Raw genomic sequence first — 21,092 nt, 5'->3', positions numbered from 1 at the left:
AATGTCCTAACGCCCACACCATCAGACTGAGCATTTCAATGGCCAGAAGAGTCTTGGGGAAATAAATGATTGTTTTCATTAAATAAACACAAACACTGATTTATTAGACATAAAATGATGATACAAAATAAAAAGGCTGCATGAGCCTTCAAACAGAAAAAACCAACCAAGTGATTAGCAGTGGGTTGAACCTGCGAGTCTCTGAGTGATGCTCATCGTCCTGCGGACCTGGACTGACGTCAAACATCACCAGGGATTTGGTTTGACCTGTAATGGCACCAACTATTATCAGTGTCGTATCAAATGATGACAAGGTCCGTAGACATTTGGCCATTTTTACTGTGATTGTCTGTAAATTAGTATGTATTTAACTGTTTCAAAGTCAGGGTTAAATGCAAACGTCTTCTGTCTACTGAAGCACTAGAACCTGCTAAACCTCATTTTTTTGTCTCCTACAACCTACGCAGAAAGGTTAATCTGATAAATGCTCTCTGCTGGTAGGTTGACAACATTCCATGGAGTATTTTAGGTTATCATCGTTGGCATGTTCACCGAGTGTCACAGGTTCAATCTCAGTGCTGAGGGCTCTTTTTTAAAGACTTTCACGAAACCTTAACCCTAAACTTAACCTCCCAGAATGACTGGCTAAAATGAACAGTTGCCTGAACTTCTGTTTAAACCCTCTCCCAAACCTTAGCCTGAAACTATGTTAATCCCCCGTAGAGAACAGTCTGATTCTTAACCTGTTGGGGCTAGGGGGCAGTATTTGCACGGCCGGATAAAAAACGTACCCGATTTAATCTGGTTACTACTCCTGCCCAGTAACTAGAATATGCATATAATTATTGGCTTTTGATAGAAAACACCCCAAAGTTTCTAAAACTGTTTGAATGGTGTCTGTGAGTATAACAGAACTCATTTGGCAGGCCAAAACCTGAGAAGATTCCTTACAGGAAGTGGCCTGTCTGACCATTTCTTGCCCTCCTTGATCATCTCTAACAAATACAGGGGATCTCTGGCATGACGTGACACTTCCTACGGCTCCCATGGGCTCTCAGAAGGCGGGAAAAAGCTGAACGATGTAATTCCATCCCCAGGCTGAAACACATTAGCGCGTTTGGCAAGTGCTCTATCAGAGGGCCATTAGACTGAGGCTCGTGCATGAGGGGATAGCATGCTTTTACTTTCACTCTCTTTGTAATAAAAAACGATTTCCCGGTCGGAATATTATCGCTTTTTTACGAGAAAAATGGCATAAAAATTGATTTTAAACAGGGGTTGACATGCTTCGAAGTACGGTAATGGAATATTTAGAATTTTTTTGTCACGAAATGCGCCATGCTCGTCACCCTTATTTACCCTTTCGGATAGTGTCTTGAACGCACGAACAAAACGCCGCTATTTGGATATAACAATGGATTATTTGGGACCAAACCAACATTTGTTATTGAAGTAGAAGTCCTGGGAGAGCATTCTGATGAAGAACAGCAAAGGTAATAACATTTTTCTTAGAGTAAATCTGACTTTGGTGAGTGCTAAACTTGCTGGGTGTCTAAATAGCTAGCCCTGTGATGCCGGGCTATCTACTGAGTATATTGCAAAATGTGCTTTCACCGAAAAGCTATTTTAAAATCGGACATAGCGAGTGCATAGAGGAGTTCTGTATCTATAATTCTTAAAATAATTGTTATGTTTTTGTGAACGTTTATCGTGAGTAATTTAGTAAATTCACCAGCAGTGTTCGGTGGGAATGCTAGTCACATGCTAGTCACATGCTAATGTAAAATGCTGGTTTTTGATATAAATATGAACTTGATTGAACAAAACATGCATGTATTGTATAACATAATGTCCTAGGGTTGTCATCTGATGAAGATCATCAAAGGTTAGTGCTGCATTTAGCTGTGGTTTGGGTTTATGTGACATTATATGCTAGCTTGAAAAATGGGTGTCTGATTATTTCTGGCTGGGTACTCTGCTGACATAATCTAATGTTTTGCTTTCATTGTAAAGCCTTTTGCTCTCTGAAATCGGTGCGTACCCGATCCGGTCAGAATATTATCGCTTTTTATGAGAAAAATGGCATAAAAATAGATTTTAAACAGCGGTTGACATGCTTCGAAGTACGGTAATGGAATATTTAGAAATCTTTTGTCATGAAATGCGCCATGCTCGTGACCCTTATTTACACTTCGGATAGTGTCTTGAACGCACGAACAAAACGCCGCTATTTGGATATAACTATGTGTAGCGTGGTTCGTTCTGCGTTGTGTATTTTTATTTAGGACACTGCCACAACTGGAATTCTGTTGGTAGAATCATTTTTATTCGACCTGCACACGAAGAGACAACACACAATATGTTAGCCCTCGGTGCAGTCACAGCTCTCGGGCACCTTGCTAGCTGAAGGTCCGGCAAAAGAGCGGGAACTGCATACATACATTCAATGCCCAACAGCACACTATACAATTAAAATGGTATACAACATATTCGGAACAAAATAAAAGACATACCTGCACACGAAGAGACAACACACAATATGTTAGCCCTCGGTGCAGTCACAGCTCTCGGGCACCTGCGTGAGCACATAGCAACTCACTCAAACACGGTCCCAAATACTCCCAAGTTACAATAGGTACCCTAATTAGCGAGCTTGGTGAAAGTTGTTAACATAAATCTTTATAATTGTTCACATTGTAACAAAACCTATAGTTGCGTAACAGCACTTTATGTAACTTTACCACAGTTTTATATTGCCAAATTACGGCGCCAAGGACAACATACCTTGCTAGCTGAAGGTCCGGCAAAAGAGAACGATAAAAGGGTACGTAAGTACGGATAACCCGTGATGGACCAAACCAAAATATACAAACTTTTACAATTAGGTGTATTTACAATATAGATATCAAAAAATGTTTGTACACTGAAAAATAACATTAACTATGCTGCTGTAATTAAATAAAGAAAACACATTGAATTATTATTATTGTTATTAACTTATTAACATCCCCTCTTGACCTGGCCTACTTGAACTGTCCTTGTGCGCAACTTGGTGCATAATCTAGGGGAACAACATCACTCTACTACATTCACCCCCACTGTTTTACACTAGATTATAGGCACAAAACAAAACACATTACCTCGAAGGTAACAAAGCAAAGAAAGAAAAAAAATTCACACCCACAGAGCGACGGAGTAACCCAGTGTAGTCCCTTAAATCTAGACCCACAAATGGTCGATCAGCTGGAAAGCTATTCCGCGAAGGATTAGGAAAATAAGAGGTAGCTAATCCCTTATTCAACCGTATACAAAAAATGCCAAATACATTTTATGCTGATGAACTACACACAAAGTTACATGAATTGTCAAAAATATCAAAAATATTAGACCAACCCACAAATCACTCTAAGACCCAGTTAGATTACCATATAGGCAATATCCTACCGTCACTGAGAAACCAAGAACGGTTTCATTTCCTGTGTAGACATAGTTTGGATTAACCTATTCACTGGCTTAATAAATCTACCTAGTCTAGTCCGAACACCCTCACCCAAAAACCTAGCAGGAATGTCACGGACAGCACTAACCGTGCTCAGAGGTCTAACCTCAGGTTGGGGAATACTACAACTCGGCCTATCCGGAGCCAGCACACTTTCAGTTACAGACTCAACACTAGTAGTGTCAGACGACTGATCAGAATCCTGGTAGATTGCCACAGACCACACTGACAAAGCATCTTCAACCAAGTTAACAACATCTGTTACAGCACCATCCCCACTGAATGGAGTTTCGCCATCAGAACTCTTGTAGGCTTTGGGGATCTCTCTCTGGTCCACTTCTACTGAGCACACCTCACTCAAGGGGACGTCATATGGCCGTTCCACTTCACTTCCATCAACTGGGACTACACCATCCTCTTGGAATATCCTCCCAGAAGACTCAGGAAGGCTTGCTACCCAGTGGACAGTCCTTGCGTCACTCCCATCCATTTTGCTGGACGCTGCAGACATCTCAGAGAACACGTCACCACTCAATAGATATCCGTGACTCTCAGGTTCCTCCCAAGAAGGCAAAGGCAGAAAGTTGACTGGCATAATCAGGTTCCTATGCACCGTCTTGATGCGTCCAGTGGTAGGGTGCTGTATACGATGTGTGTTCAATGAGCTGTTCTTCGCAACAACTATGTACACCGCACTGTCCCAGCGATCAGCCAGTTTCTTCTTGCCCCTCTCTCCCTTGTTAGCATGTAGAACTCTGTCTCCCTTCTCTACCGAATGACCCTTCGACCGTCTGTTGTAGACCTCGGCTTGTCTCTTTTGTTGCTTACTTGCATGCTGCTGAGCCAATGTCATGGCTTCTCTCAGATCCTCACCCAAAGACTGGACATACTTATCCACATCGACCGTGTCCCCATCCAACAGCACACTTTCAAACATAACATCTACTGGCAGCCTAGGGGTGCGTCCAAACATCAAGAAGAAGGGCGGAAACCCAGTAGTCTCGTGAACAGTGCAGTTATAGGAGATTGTCAATGTGTTCAACATCTGAGGCCATTTAGCCTTGGACCTAGCTGGCAGAGCTCTAATCATCCCACCCAGCGTGCGATTTAGACGTTCTGCTTGACCGTTCCCCATGGGGTGATAAGGTGTGGTTTGGGACTTTCCAACACCAGATAACTGAAGTAATTCTGCAATAAGTGAACTTTCAAAGTTAGCACCCCTGTCAGAATGGATACAATCAGCGAACCCATAAACGCAGAAGAAATTATTCCAGAGAACACGAGCCACAGTCTTAGCAGACTGGTTTGGACACGGATACGCACATGCCAGCTTAGTAAAGTGATCAGTCACTACTAACACATCAATAGACTTGTTGTTTGAATCTTCTGTAGTCCAGAAATCAATACACACAAGTTCCAAAGGTGCCGTTGTCACAATGGAGACAAGTGGAGCTCTTGCTTCAGGCTCAGGTGCTTTACTCAACACTCATCTCTTACAGTGGGCCACGTATTCCTTGACATCCTTTTCCATAGAGTCCCAGTAAAACCGCTGTCTCGTAAGCCACAATGTGCGCTGCTGACCCTGATGACCAGCATCATCATGAACTCCCTTCAACACAAGGCCTCTCAAAGACACAGGTACAACATACTGGAATATTTTCTTCTTACTCACTGGGTGTTTTGAGACACGATACAGAATCCCTAACCGCGTGGTGAGTTTTCCCCACTGCCTTAGAGTATAAACTGTTTCATTAGCTTCAAGTACTCGCTCTCTCCTAGATGGGCGCCGGCCTCTATCTACAAAGAACATGACTCTGCTGATGACAGGATCCAGTGACTGGTTATCATACAGCTCCTTGTGTGTAAAGACAGGTAAAGGGCTCTGACCCATGGACATCAACTTCTCAAGGTGCTGCGCATGTGAAATGGCCCTCACCGTGGCACCATCATCCCATCGGCGGTGAGCATGGAGGACAGCAGACACCTCTTCACAGGAAACCAACCCACTGACATCGTCTCCTGCTCTACTTAACCTGTTAGGGCTAGGGGGCAGTATTTGCACGGCTGGATACATTTTTTTTACCCGATTTAATCTGGTTACTAATCCTACCCAGTAACTAGAATATGCATATACTTATTATATATGGATAGAAAACACCCTAAAGTTTCTAAAACTGTTTGAATGGTGTCTGTGAGTATAACAGAACTCATTTGGCAGGCAAAACCCTGAGACATTTTCTGACAGGAAGTGGATACCTGATGTGTTGTATTACCTTTAAACCTATGCCATTGAAAAACACAGGGGCTGAGGAATATTTTGGCACTTCCTATTGCTTCCACTAGATGTCACCAGCCTTTACAAAGTGTTTTGAGTCTTCTGGAGGGAGATCTGACCGAACAAGAGCCATGGAACGATGATGGCCCATTAGACACCTGGCGCGCGAGTTCATGTTGGGTACCCTCGTTCCAATACGTTATAAAAGAGAATGCATTCGTCCACCTTGAATATTATTCATGTTCTGGTTAAAAAAGGCCCTAATGATTTATGCTATACAACGTTTGACATGTTTGAACGAACGTAAATATATTTTTTCCCCTCGTTCATGAAGTGAAGTCCGGCGGGCTTAGATCATGTGCTAACAAGACGGAGATTTTTGGACATAAATGATGAGCTTTTTTGAACAAAACTACATTCGTTATGGACCTGTGATACCTGGAAGTGACATCTGATGAAGAGAATCAAAGGTAATCGATTATTTACATAGTATTTTCGATTTTAGATCTCCCCAACATGACGGCTAGTCTGTATCGCAACGCGTATTTTTCTGGGCGCAGTGCTCAGATTATTGCAAAGTGTGATTTCCCAGTAAGGTTATTTTTATATCTGGCAAGTTGATTGCGTTCAAGAGATGTAAATCTATAATTCTTTAAATGACAATATAATATTTTACCAATGTTTTCTAATTTTAATTATTTAATTTGTGGTGCTGACTTGACTGCCGGTTATTGGAGGGAAACGATTTCCTCAACATCAATGCCATAGTAAAACGCTGTTTTTGGATATAAATATGAACTTGATAGAACTAAAAATGCATGCATTGTCTAACATAATGTCCTAGGAGTGTCATCTGATGGAGATTGTAAAAGGTTAGTGCATCATTTTAGCTGGTTTTATGGTTTTGGTGACCCTGTCTTTGAATTGACAAAACATTACACACAACTCTTGTAAATGTACTGTCCTAACATACTCTAAATTTATGCTTTCGCCGTAAAACCTTTTTGAAATCGTAAAACGTGGTTAGATTAAGGAGATGTTTATCTTTCAAAGGGTGTAAAATAGTTGTATGTTTGAAAAATGTGAATTTTGACATTTATTTGGATTCAAATTTGCCGCTCTTGAAATGCACCTGCTGTTGATGGAGTGCACCACGGGTGGGACGCTTGCGTCCCACCTAGCCCATAGAGGTTAACTCACTCCCAGGAGCCATAGACGTTCCACAGCCAGCCTCGGGCTGTTCACAGGAGAGGCGGAACATGTCTTGAACATCACCCACTCGAAGACCTCTGGCTTCCTCCAGCAGGACATCATATGGGATTCTTGTCAGTCGGTGCAAAACAGTGGAGCGGACAAATGGCTCTCTGCTCAAGGCATCAGCAACGACAGTCTTGGGACCTGGTATGTACTGGATATCAAAGTCAAAGGGTGCCAGCTTTGCGACCCATCTCTGCTCGCATGCATCAAGTCTCGGCTTTGTAAGAATATATTTGAGTGGATTGTTGTCGGTCCACACAGTAAACTTATGCCTTCGCAGCCAATGGCTGAATTTATCATGAATGGCCCATTTCATGGCTAGAAATTCCAGCCGGTGAGCAGGATACTTGGATTGTGCATGATTAAGAGATTTACTAGCAAAAGCTATTGGCCTGGCTATTGCCGTCCCATCTTGCACTTGGGATAGTACAGCTCCCAAACCACTAGTAGATGCATCCACAGAAAGTAAAAATGGCTGAGAAAAATCTGGATGAGCCAGCAGTGCCTGGTCAACTAGTGCTGATTTCAAAGCTTCAAAAGCGAGTTGACATTCGGCAGTCCAGTCTGCAGCAGTGAGCCTGCGAGAGGGACCAGGCCTCCTCCTACCCTTGCCTCTCCTAGGCTTCTTCTGACCTGTAGTTAGCTGAAACAACGGCCTAGCAACCATGGAACAATTCTCAATGTAGTGTTGATAGTATACTACCATACCAAGAAAAGAACGGATTTTGCTAGGAGACGGAGTGACACCATCAGCTTCCATCATCTCGCTCTCAGTCACGTTCAAAATAGTTTGAACTTTAGCAGGGTCAGTGGCTACACCCTCCTGAGAAATGATGTGACCCAAAAACTTAACAGACCTCCTCAAAAACTTGCACTTAGACGGAGACAGTTTAAGATTGTGCTCCTGCAACCGCTGAAAAACCATCTCAAGTCTCTGCAGACTCTCTTCCTCAGTCTTAGCAAAAACCATCAGATCATCCAAATAACAAAGGAGACTTAGAAAGTTTTGGTCACCAAAGATGGTCAGCATCATTCTCATAAACGTAGCCGGGCTGTTGCATAGGCCCTGAGGCAACCGATTGTACTCGTGCAGACCTAAAGGAGAGGAAAAGGCAGTGTATTTCTTATCCTCTTCATGCAGTGGCACGTTATAATACCCTGACGTCAAGTCCATTGTGCTGAAGAAGGCATTACCTCCCAGCGCGGCCAGTACATCAGCCTGATGAGGCAGGGGATGAGCGTCCTTTACAGTGCATGCATTTAACCACCTAAAGTCAGTACATAGGCGCAAGTCCCCATTCTTTTTCCATACCAGCACCAAAGGTGAGGCATACTCACTGCTGGATTTTCTGACGATTTCCTTTTCCTCCATATCATCCAGTGTTTCCCTGAGTTTTTGGTAATGAGCTGGAGAAAGCCTACGATAAGGTAATCGAAATGGGCGGTCATCAGTCAGCCGTATGCGATGGCAGAACCCCTTTGCCTCACCACAATCTAGGCTATGTCTAGAGAACACTGTGTCATACTTCCCAATTAAATTGACAAGTTTATCCTTCCAGAACTGTGAAACTGGACACTCCTCAACAGACAGGCCTTGAAGTCCAAGATTGCTCAGTGTACTGTTGCCATGAACTACACTGCCACCAACTGAACTCTTAGCTGTCAGACTGCCGTGTGAGCTGTCACATTGAACTTTAGCCACGTTCTGGTAAGCTGCTTGCTGCTTGACATCATCAAAATCCTCTAATGCAATGCAAGGATACACATCCGCCACTTTAGCATTTCGTCTCAGGGTAACTGGTGATGTTGTTGGATTCACTATCTTCACAGGTAGCCATCCATCCCCCCACAGAGGCGTAACTACTCTCCCCCACTAGTATGTGTCGATTCACACACCGAGATGTGCTGGGCTCGACAACAACAGTACTGCCCACAGAGAGTTTTGTCTTTGGGGGTAGGCGGCCCCACACCAGATGCTCACTCATGGGTTGGAGCGTTACTGCTCTCTTCAACTTAATGGTGCCTACTTTATCTGGGATGGAGTCTCCTCTCCATCTCTCCAGATTTGACAGGAGACGCAGGAAGTGGCTGTCATCGCACTGGCTAGAGGAACCTGGTGTACCCACCACCCGCCAGTAGCTGTCATTCGATTTGAACTGTCTAATCAAAGACTTCAACACATTAGTGCCCACAATGAGTTCATTAACCTGCCCATCTACAATAAGCACTGGGACTACATAGCTGAAGCCATAAAGCTGAATTTTTAAATCACACATTTATTTATTTATTTCACCTTTATTTAACCAGGTAGGCAAGTTGAGAACAAGTTCTCATTTACAATTGCGACCTGGCCAAGATAAAGCAAAGCAGTTCGACAACATACAAAAACACAGAGTTACACATGGAGTAAAACAACATACAATCAATGATGCAGTAGAAAAAAAAAAATAAATAAAAAAAAAATAAGATTATATACAATGTGAGCAAATGATGTGAGATAAGGGAGGTAAAGGCAAAAAAATGCCATGGTGGAAAAGTAAATAAAGTATAGCAAGAAAAACACTGGAATGGTAGATTTGTAGTTTGAAGAAAGTTCAGAGATAAAATATAAATAATATGGTGCAAAGGAGCAAAATAAATAAAATAAATAAATACAGTAGGGGAAGAGGTAGTAGTTTGGGCTAAATTATAGATGGGCTATGTACAGATGCAGTGATCTGTGAGCTGCTCTGACAGCTGGTGCTTAAAGCTAGTGAGGGAGATAAGTGTTTCCAGTTTCAGAGATTTTTGTAGTTCGTTCCAGTCATTGGCAGCAGAGAACTGGAAGGAGAGACGACCAAAGGAGGAGTTGGCTTTAGGGGTGACCAGAGAGATATATCTGCTGGAGCGCGTGCTACAGGTGGGTGCTGCTATGGTGACCAGTGAGCGGAGATAAGGGGGGACTTTACCTAGCAGGGTCTTGTAGATGACCTGGAGCCAATGTGTTTGGCGACGATTATGAAGCGAAGGCCAGCCAACGAGAGCGTACAGGTCGCAGTGGTGGGTAGTATATGGGGCTTTGGTGACAAAACGGATGGCACTGTGATAGACTGCATCCAGCTTGTTGAGTAGGGTATTGGAAGCTATTTTGTAAATGACATCGCCGAAGTCGAGGATTGGTAGGATGGTCAGTTTTACGAGGGTATGTTTGGCAGCATGAGTGAAGGATGCTTTGTTGCGAAATAGGAAGCCGATTCGAGATTTCACTTTGGATTGGAGATGATTGATGTGAGCCTGGAAGGAGAGTTTACAGTCTAACCAGACACCTAGGTATTTGTAGTTGTCCACAAATTCTAAGTTAGAACCGTCCAGAGAAGTGATGCTGGACAGGCGGGCAGGTGCAGGCAGCGATCGGTTGAAGAGCATGCATTTAGTTTTACTTGTATTTAGGAGCAGTTGGAGACCACGGAAGGAGAGTTGAATGGCATTGAAGCTCGTCTGGAGGGTTGTTAACACAGTGTCCAAAGAAGGGCCAGAAGTGTACAGAATGGTGTCGTCTGCGTAGAGGTGGATCAGAGATTCACCAGCAGCAAGAGCGACATCATTTATGTATACAGAGAAAAGAGTTGGCCCAAGAATTGAACCCTGTGGTACCCCCATAGAGACTGCCAGAGGTCCAGACAGTAGGCCCTCCGATTTGACACACTGAACTCTGTCAGAGAAGTAGTTGGTGAACCAGGCGACGCAATCGTTTGAGAAACCAACGCTACTGAGTCTGCCGATGAGGATGTGGTGATTAACCTCTTGGGGCTAGGTGGGACGCTAGCGTGCCACCCGTGGTGCACTCCATCAACAGCAGGTGCATTTCAAGAGCGGCAAATTTGAATCCAAATAAATGTCAAAATTCAAATTTTTCAAAAATACAACTATTTTACACCATTTGAAAGATAAACATCTCCTTAATCTAACCACGTTTTACGATTTCAAAAAGGTTTTACGGCGAAAGCATAAATTTAGAGTATGTTAGGACAGTACATTTACAAGAGTTGTGTGTAATGTTTTGTCAAGTCAAAGACAGGGTCACCAAAACCATAAAACCAGCTAAAATGATGCACTAACCTTTTACAATCTCCATCAGATGACACTCCTAGGACATTATGTTAGACAATGCATGCATTTTTAGTTCTATCAAGTTCATATTTATATCCAAAAACAGCGTTTTACTATGGCATTGATGTTGAGGAAATCGTTTCCCTCCAATAACCGGCAGTCAAGTCAGCGTAACAAATTAAATAATTAAAATTAGAAAACATTGGTAAAATATTATATTGTCATTTAAAGAATTATAGATTTACATCTCTTGAACGCAATCAACTTGCCAGATTTAAAAATAACCTTACTGGGAAATCACACTTTGCAATAATCTGAGCACTGCGCCCAGAAAAATACGCGTTGCGATACAGACTAGACGTCATGTTGGGGAGATCTAAAATCGAAAATACTATGTAAATAATCCATTACCTTTGATTCTCTTCATCAGATGTCACTTCCAGGTATCACAGGTCCATAACGAATGTAGTTTTGTTCAAAAAAGCTCATCATTTATGTCCAAAAATCTCCGTCTCGTTAGCACATGATGTAAGCCAGCCGGACTTCTCGTCATGAACGAGGGGAAAAAATATATTTCCGTTCGTTCAAACATGTCAAACGTTGTATAGCATAAATCATTAGGGCCTTTTTAACCAGAACATGAATAATATTCAAGGTGGACGAATGCATACTCTTTTATAACGTATTGGAACGAGGGTACCCAACATGAACTCGCGCGCCAGGTGTCTAATGGGACATCATCGTTCCATGGCTCTTGTTCGGTCAGATCTCCCTCCAGAAGACTCAAAACACTTTGTAAAGGCTGGTGACATCTAGTGGAAGCAATAGGAAGTGCCAAAATATTCCTAAACCCCTGTGTTTTTCAATGGGATAGGTTTAAAGTCAATACAACACATCAGGTATCCACTTCCTGTCAGAAAATGTCTCAGGGTTTTGCCTGCCAAATGAGTTCTGTTATACTCACAGACACCATTCAAACAGTTTTGGAAACTTTAGAGTGTTTTCTATCCATATATAATAAGTATATGCATATTCTAGTTACTGGGTAGGATTAGTAACCAGATTAAATCGGGTACATTTTTTTTATCCAGACGTGCAAATGCTGCCCCCTAGACCCAACAGGTTAACAGAGTCAAAAGCTTTGGCCAGGTCAATGAATACGGCAGCACAGTATTGTTTCTTATCGATGGCGGTTACGATGTCGTTTAGGACCTTGAGCGTGGCTGAGGTGCACCCATGACCAGCTCTGAAACCAGATTGCATAGCGGAGAGGGTGCGGTGGGATTCGAAATGGTCGGTAATCTGTTTGTTAACTTGGCTTTCGAAGACCTTAGAAAGGCAGGGTAGGATGGATATAGGTCTGTAGCAATTTGGGTCAAGAGTGTCACCTCCTTTGAAGAGGGGGATGACAGCAGCTGCTTTCCAATCTATGGGAATCTCAGACGACACGAAAGAGAGGTTGAACAGGCTAGTAATAGGGGTTGCAATAATTTCGGCAGATAATTTTAGAAAGAAAGGGTCCAGATTGTCAAGCCCAGCTGATTTGTAGGGGTCCAGATTTTGCAGCTCTTTCAGAACATCAGCTGAATGGATTTGGGAGAAGGAGAAATGGGGGAGGCTTGGGCGAGTAGCTGTGGGGGGTGCAGTGCTGTTGAATGCAGTAGGGGTAGTTAGGTGGAAAGCATGGCCAGCCGTAGAAAAATGCTTGTTGAAATTCTCAATTATAGTGGGCTTATCGGTGGTGACAGAGTTTCCTATCCTCAGTGCAGTGGGCAGTTGGGAGGAGGTGTTCTTATTCTCCATGGACTTTACAATGTCCCAGAACTTTTTAGAGTTGGAGTTGCACGAGCGAATTTCTGTTTGAAAAAGCTAGCCTTGGCGTTTCTAACTGCCTGTGTGTATTGGTTTCTAACTTCCCTAAAAAGTTGCATATCGCGGGGCAGTTCGATGCTAATGCAGAACGCCACAGGATATTTTTGTGTTGGTTAAGGGCAGTCAGGTCTGGGGAGAACCAAGGGCTATATCTGTTCCTGGTTCTAAATTTCTTGAAAGGGGCATGCTTATTTAAGATGGAGAGGAAGGCATTTTTAAAAAATAACCAGGCATCCTCTACTGATGGGATGAGGTCAATATCCTTCCAGGATACCAGGGCCAGGTCGAATAGAAAGGCTTGCTCGTTGAAATGTTTCAGGGAGCGTTTGACAGTGATGAGTGGAGGTCGTTTGACCGCTGACCCATTACGGGTGCAGGCAATGAGGCAGTGATCGCTGAGATCTTGGTTGAAAACAGCAGAGGTGTATTTAGAGGGCACGTTGGTTAGGATGATATCTATGAGGGTGCCAGTGTTTGCGGCTTTGGGGTTGTACCTGGTGGGTTCATTAATAATTTGTGTGAGATTGAGGGCATCAAGCTTGGATTGTAGGATGGCTGGGGTGTTAAGCATGTCCCAGTTTAGGTCACCTAGTAGCACGAGCTCTGAAGATAGATGGGGGGCAATCAGTTCACATATGGTGTCCAGAACACAACTAGGGGCCGAAGGGGGTCTATAGCAGGCGGCAACGGTGAGAGATTTGTTTTTGGAGAGGTGGATTTTTAAAAGTAGAAGTTCAAATTGTTTGGGTACAGACCTGGATAGCAGGACAGAACTCTGCAGGCTATCTCTGCAGTAGATTGCAACACCGCCCCCTTTGGCCGTTCTATCTTGTCTGAAAACGTTGTAGTTAGGGATGAAGATTTCAGAGTTTTTGGTGGACTTCCTAAGCCAAGATTCAGACACAGCTAGGACATCCGGGTTGGCAGAGTGTGCTAAAGCAGTGAATAAAACAAACTTAGGGAGGAGGCTTCTAATGTTAACATGCATGAAACCAAGGTTATTACGGTTACAGAAGTCATCAAAAGAGAGCGCCTGGGGAGTAGGAGTGGAGCCAGGCACTGCAGGGCCTGGATTCACCTCTACATCCCCAGAGGAGCAGAGAAGAATAAGTATGAGGGTACGGCTAAAAGCTATAAGAATTGGTCGTCTGTGACATCCAGAATAGAGAGAAAAAAGAGCAGGTTTCTGGGGGCGATAAAATAGCTTCAAGGTATAATGTACAGACAAAGTTATGGTGGGATGTGAGTACAGAGGAGGTAAACCTAGGCATTTAGTGATTATGAGAGAGATATTGTCTCTAGAAACATCATTGAAACCAGAAGATGTCATAGCATGTGTGGGTGGAGGAACTGAGAGGTTGGATAAGGTATAATGAGCAGGGCTAGAGGCTCTACAGTGAAATAAGCCAATAAACACTAACCAGAACAGCAATGGAGAAGGCATATTGACATTAAGGAGAGGCATGCTTAGCCGAGTGATCAAAGGGTCCAGTGAGATTCAGACAGCTAGCCGGGCCATAGGTAGCAAGCTGGTGGAAGATGGGAGGGAGGTCTGTTTTTATCCACCTCGTGCGTTTCCGTCTGTGGGTTAGTGGGGTTCCGTGTGGAAGGGGGGACCAGTCCAAGTTGGCAAAATAGTTAGTTATGGTGGCCCAAGAAAAGTGTCCGATAGACCTATTCAGATCGCAGCCGAAAAGACAGCTAACGATTAGCGGGCCGCAGATGGGCGATCAGGTTACGTCGCGACGGAGGGGCCAGTTGGATAACTCCCTCGGGCAGATAACGTCGGTGGTCCAGTCGTGAAGACCCGATGGGGCTCCGCATCGGCAGTAAAACGGGTCAGGATAGGTGAGTTGTAGCCCAGGAGACACTTCAGCTGGCTAGCTCAGGAATAGCCCAGGAGTGGCTGACGGAACTCTTCAGCTGGCTAGCTGGCTAGCTCCGTAATAATGTGTGTTAATTCCGTGACCGACGTTGCCAATAGTCACTCAGGTAGCAGCTAGTTAGCTGCAAGATCCAGGTGTAAATGTCCAGAGCCTGCGGTAGAAATCGGGGAAAGGAGAGAGAATAGGTCCGGTATGCTCTGGTCAACACATGCCCACTGGGCTAGTTTGCTTCCCACCACAACCCACCAGGATGATATCTGAAGGAGCTAGAAAGTTCCCCTCTACCACTCCTGCCTCCCTCAACCGAGGTACAATATCTGCGCGCAGAGTAGTAGCCATGGACCCACTATCTAACATCCCCTTCAGCTCAACTTTATCCTGTACTAGCACAGAGGTGTAAAACAAACTGTCATTCTGAGTAATTCTCATTGTGTTCTGAAAAATGACTGTGTTGTTCTTGGGTACTGACTCACAAAAGTAAGAATAAACAGATTGGATATCATCATCAGTGGAGGAAAAATAAGACTGCCCCACATTGCCCTCCTCAGAATGGAGGCATTCTAGTTTTCCTGAGACCTGCCAGTCTGTCCACATCCAGGGCTCTGTCGCTGCCCAGCCTCACTACAGTCAAAGCTCATGTGGCCCGGAGAGAAGCACTTGAAGCACAGCTGGTGCATCTGACAGTGAGCTTTGGTCCAGTGATTAGTGCTTCCACAGACGGCGCACTCACGCTGACGTTTGTGGAACTGTTTACGGGGCCCTCTGTTCACAGACTGAGTATTGCTGACCAGAGCCTTCTCTAACAAAGTCAAAACCTTCTCTAATGTCTCACCCTCAGATATAGACGGTGCCTGGTCTGGTTCACGGCCACATGGAGAAAAGGATGACACCTTAGGTCTGTTCACAGGACCCACTCCCTCCTGGGGGGAGTCAAAGACGGCAGCCACCTGCTGTGAAAGTTGTGTTCTACATGCTTTACGTTCCCTTAACAGTTCATCCAACTGATTCTGTACCTCACTGGCTGTCCAGTCACGAAGGGGTTTGCTCTTGAACACTTGGGCCAACTCTTTATCAGGACAGTTGCGTACAAACATGACTGCCAACTCTGAGCACTCATTGGGTAGGGTCCTGCCCTCACTCACAAGGTACTGTTTGGCTGCCTCTGCAGCTTTGTTAAGCCTAATCCAGAAATCTATTGGACCCTCATTAGCATATGGTTTGATTGAATAGAAATCAGCTAATGGCATACCTGAGCAGACAGTATCCCCAAAGTGTTGCTTGAGAACACTGAACACCGCCTTAACATCTGTGACAACAGGGTTGTTACGCATCCAGACTTTGGTCACATCCCGTGCCCTCCCCATGAGCCTAGACATCACCCCCCCAACATTCTCAGACCCAGTGTAACCCCTCTTCTCTAAGTAGACTCCCATTAACTCCTCCCACTCCAGGACAGAGTACTTATCTGAGCCATCACCCCTAAAGAAAGGTGGAGGACTAACATCGGACTTCACAACCAGATTCAGCTTGGACGCATCAATAAAGGTTGACCCACACTGCTCAGGCAGGGGAAACTGCTGGGGTTGGTGAGGGGACAGGCAGGAGCAAGACTTGAAACCCCAGACTGCAGTAAACTCGCTCTGATAGATTCACCTATCTCTGAACCAATCTGCTTAATAATGTCACTAAGCTGACTCGGAGGCGTCCCATTATCACTGAGGACTGTGGATGACGGTACATCAAAAGACAGAGGTGGGATACCCTGGTCAGGTGGAACAAACAGCCTACCCCTCCCAGCGCTTGCAAACTCAGGACTAGCAAACGCTCTACTCCCAGGAGCTGACTGTACAAGTGGTGTAAATGCAAGGACACCCCTCCCTCTACCCACACTAAAATCCCCAGCATAACTAAATTTGTGGACTTGAGAGTCTTCCATGGCTCAACAGAGCACTAAAATACAATGTAATTTACTGCATTCAAATACAAAAAAAATTGCAATAAACAAATTCATCAAAAACATACAAATAAGCACGAATACCTGTATCTAATGAGTATGCTACACTCACATTCACTGTTCACAGTATATATTAGCTTACAGCAAACCATCAACAAATGCGCATGCGCAGGTCGTGCGCCTCAGCCACATGCACAGCTCCCGGGGGTCGGCTTGAGCTGACCAGTCGGCAGGTCACGGCACCAGTTTGTAGCGTGGTTCGTTCTGCGTTGTGTATTTTTATTTAGGACACTGCCACAACTGGAATTCTGTTGGTAGAATCATTTTTATTCGACCTGCACACGAAGAGACAACACACAATATGTTAGCCCTCGGTGCAGTCACAGCTCTCGGGCACCTTGCTAGCTGAAGGTCCGGCAAAAGAGCGGGAACTGCATACATACATTCAATGCCCAACAGCACACTATACAATACAAGTAAAATGATATACAACATATTCGGATAAAATAAAAGACATACCTGCACACGAAGAGACAACACACAATATGTTAGCCCTCGGTGCAGTCACAGCTCTCGGGCACCTGCGTGAGCACATAGCAACTCACTCAAACACGGTCCCAAATACTCCCAAGTTACAATAGGTACCCTAATTAGCGAGCTTGGTGAAAGTTGTTAACATAAATCTTTATAATTGTTCACATTGTAACAAAACCTATAGTTGCGTAACAGCACTTTATGTAACTTTACCACAGTTTTATATTGCCAAATTACGGCGCCAAGGACAACATACCTTGCTAGCTGAAGGTCCGGCAAAAGAGAACGATAAAAGGGTACGTAAGTACGGATAACCCGCGATGGACCAAACCAAAATATACAAACTTTTACAATTAGGTGTATTTACAATATAGATATCAAAAAATGTTTGTACACTGAAAAATAACATTAACTATGCTGCTGTAATTAAATAAAGAAAACACATTGAATTATTATTATTGTTAATAACTTATTAACATCCCCTCTTGACCTGGCCTACTTGAACTGTCCTTGTGCGCAACTTGGTGCATAATCTAGGGGAACAACATCACTCTACTACATATGGATTGTTTTGAACCAAACCAACATTTGTTATTGAAGTAGCAGTCCTGGGAGTGCATTCTGACGAAGAACACCAAAGGTAATCAAACTTTTCTAATAGTAAATCGGCGTTTGGTCAGGGCTAAACTTGGTGGGTGTCTAAATAGCTAGCCGTGATGGCTGGGCTATCACCTCGATTGCACAAAGGAGTTCTGTATCTATAATTCTTAAAATAATTGTTATGTTTTATGTGAACGTTTATCGTGAGTAATTTAGTAAATTCACCGGAGGTTTGCGGGGGGTATGCTAGTTCTGAACGTCACATGCTAATGTAAAAAGCTGGTTTTTGATATAAATATGAACTTAATTGAAAACAACATGCGTGTATTGTATAACATAATGTCCTAGGTGTGTCATCTGATGAAGATCATCAAAGGTTTGTGCTGCATTTAGCTGTGGTTTTGTTTTTTGTGACATTATATGCTAGCTTGAAAAATGGGTGTCTGATTATTTCTGGCTGGGTACTCTGCTGACATAATCTAATGTTTTGTTTTCGCTGTAAAGCCTTTTTGAAATCGGACAGTGTGGTTAGATAAAGGAGAGTCTTGTCTTTAAAATGCTGTGAAATAGTCATATGTTTGAAAAATTGAAGTTTTTGTATTTTTGAGGAATTTGGAATTCGCGCCACGCCTATCATTGGATATTGGAGCAGGTGTTCCGCTAGCGGAACGTCTAGATGTAAGAGGTTAACGAGAGTCTAGTCTTTAAAATGGTGTAAAATAGTCATATGTTTGAAAAATTGAAGTTTTTGCATTTTTGAGGTATTTGAATATCGCGCCACGGGATTACACTGGCTGTTGAGTAGGTGGGACGCAAGCGTCCCACCTAGCCCATAGGGGTTAAGTCAGTTTGTGATATCTTGACTGCACCATTTACACCTGCTGTACCCTATGCACGTGACGAATAGACTTTGATTGGATTTGATCTGGGTAACATTCAATCCCATTTTACTGGTTTGGGGTAGTTTAGAGTGGGTTTTGGTAGGACTCCTAGTTATTAATAAACATTCATCTACGTTCTCCCCCCTCTCTTGTCCTCCCGCTCTTCCACTCCTCCCAACCCCCTCCCACTCTCCTCCTTCTCACCTCCCTCTCTCCTCCCAACTCCCTCCCTCTCTCCTCCTTCTCACCTCCCTCTCTCCTCCCAACCCCCTCCCTCCCTCTCTCCTCCCAACCCCCTCCCCCTCCCCACCCCCTCCATCTTTCCTCCCTCTCCTCCCAACCCAATCCCTCTCTGTTCCCAACCCCCTCCCTCTCTCCTCCCAACCCCCCTCTCTCTTCCCAACCCCTCCCTCTTTCCTCGCTCTCCTCCCAACCCCCTCCCTCTCTCCTCCCAACCCCTCCCTCTGTCCTCCCTCTCTCCTCCCAACTTCCTCCCTCTCTCCTCCCTCACTCCTCCCTCTGTCCTCCCTCTTTCCTCCCTCTGTCCTCCCTCTCTCCTCCCTCTGTCCTCCCTCTCTCCTCCCACCCCCTCCCTCTCTCCTCCCTCTCTCCACCCTCTCTCCTCCCTCCCTCTCTCCTCCCAACCCCCTCCCTCTCTCCTCCCTCTCTCCTCCCAACCTGCTCCCAACCCCCTCCCTCTCTCCTCCCTCTCTTCTCCCTCTCTACCTCCATACAGGTTTCTGTAAAGTGCTAGGAAGCACACTGCTGGGATTCACCTCTGGATTACCTGGAGGCTACCTGCTGTCCTCTACAGTGGAAGCAGGACTAGGTGACCTGTTTGGACCTCCACCAAAAGACGCTATTGAGAAAGAATCACAGTCCTTCAACAAGCTTATCATATTTCTGACTATGTGGATAGGATTTCTTCTAATGGTTTTGATCCCCATAACAGTCTTACAACAGGTCGAAGCTAACTTTAGGAGAATGATGAGGGCTGGGGAGACTGAGCCGGACGCCAAGGAGGTGACTGTAGTTCTGATCGGGACCACTGCAGTATGTGGAGGTTTGGGACACCTCATGGAAACTGCCGTTGGAAGACTGTCGGACATCCAAGTTGTGTACAAATATACTGTAGATACGTCTGTGACTTTAGCATTTATAGTAGCAGCACATTATGTTGCTGGATGTGCAGTAGTTGTGTCTGCTCCATTTGGTATGGGACCAATGAAACGGGGGGCAGTAGCAGCAGGAGGAGGGGCTATATTAAAAGTAATACTAAACAATCAGCCAGTAGTCGGGCAATGGGGCACCTTGGGAGCTCTGCTGGGTCCTGCCGGTGCTGCTGGGATGGCTCTGTCTGCTGGTCTAACATGGAACGGGAGTACCTATGGGGTAGCAGGGAGCAATGGTACTTATGGGTGGGCAGGAAGAGTGGGGACAACACTGGGGGCATTGTGTGCAGCTTGGTTTGGGACAGGGGCTCTGGGTGTTGTCACTGCCTTCCTTCACATGTGGTTCTCTTGCATCTTCTCTGCCGCAATACCAGTAGAGCTCCTCGTGTGGTGAATCTCAGGTAGAAGATAAACCCAACATAACGTTTTCTTTTTGTAATCGTTGTATTTCAATTCTATCAGTATATCAGATTACATGTAGTCTATGTATGGGAATACAGGCAGCCATTTGTTCCTAGCTGACTCGGCTGGTTAAATTAAGGTTAAATCATGTGCTAGAAAACATTATAAATGGGCAAACAGGGAATGCTGGTTTTTGTTTTAATCTTATTTTAATATTGTATGCTTGGTTTGTGTTTGGTTGGTTTGTGTTTGGTTGGTTTGTGTTTGGTTGGTTTGTGTTTGGTTGGTTTGTGTTTGGTTGGTTTGTGTTTGGTTGGTTTGTGTTTGGTTGGTTTGTGTTTGCTTGGTTTGTGTTTGGTTGGTTTGTGTTTGCTTGGTTTGTGTTTGGTTGGTTTGTGTTTGGTTGGTTTGTGTTTGCTTGGTTTGTGTTTGCTTGGTTTGTGTTTGGTTGGTTTGTGTTTGCTTGGTTTGTGTTTGCTTGGTTTGTGTTTGGTTGGTTTGTGTTTGGTTGGTTTGTGTTTGGTTGGTTTGTGTTTGGTTGGTTTGTGTTTGCTTGGTTTGTGTTTGGTTGGTTTGTGTTTGGTTGGTTTGTGTTTGGTTGGTTTGTGTTTGGTTGGTTTGTGTTTGGTTGGTTTGTGTTTGGTTGGTTTGTGTTTGGTTGGTTTGTGTTT

The 21,092-nt window shown here is 44.3% G+C and overlaps 1 protein-coding gene across 1 annotated transcript in view; it reads left to right on the top strand.

Moving 5' to 3' along the window:
- The window catches only part of LOC123744253 (uncharacterized), a 22,176-nt gene extending 1,441 nt beyond the window's left edge, over nt 1–20,735 (top strand). The window contains exon 2 of the mRNA XM_045723083.1: nt 19,584–20,735. Coding sequence (XP_045579039.1) covers nt 19,584–20,413 — 830 coding nt within the window. The 3' untranslated portion in view covers nt 20,414–20,735. The remainder of the gene's footprint in view (nt 1–19,583) is intronic.
- The last annotated feature ends 357 nt before the right edge of the window (nt 20,736–21,092 follow it).

This window comes from Salmo salar, chromosome ssa08 (genome assembly GCF_905237065.1).
Source record: "Salmo salar chromosome ssa08, Ssal_v3.1, whole genome shotgun sequence".
NCBI lineage: Eukaryota > Metazoa > Chordata > Actinopteri > Salmoniformes > Salmonidae > Salmo > Salmo salar.
Note: the sequence above shows the minus strand (reverse complement) of the source record. Positions and strands in the feature narration are given on the sequence as shown.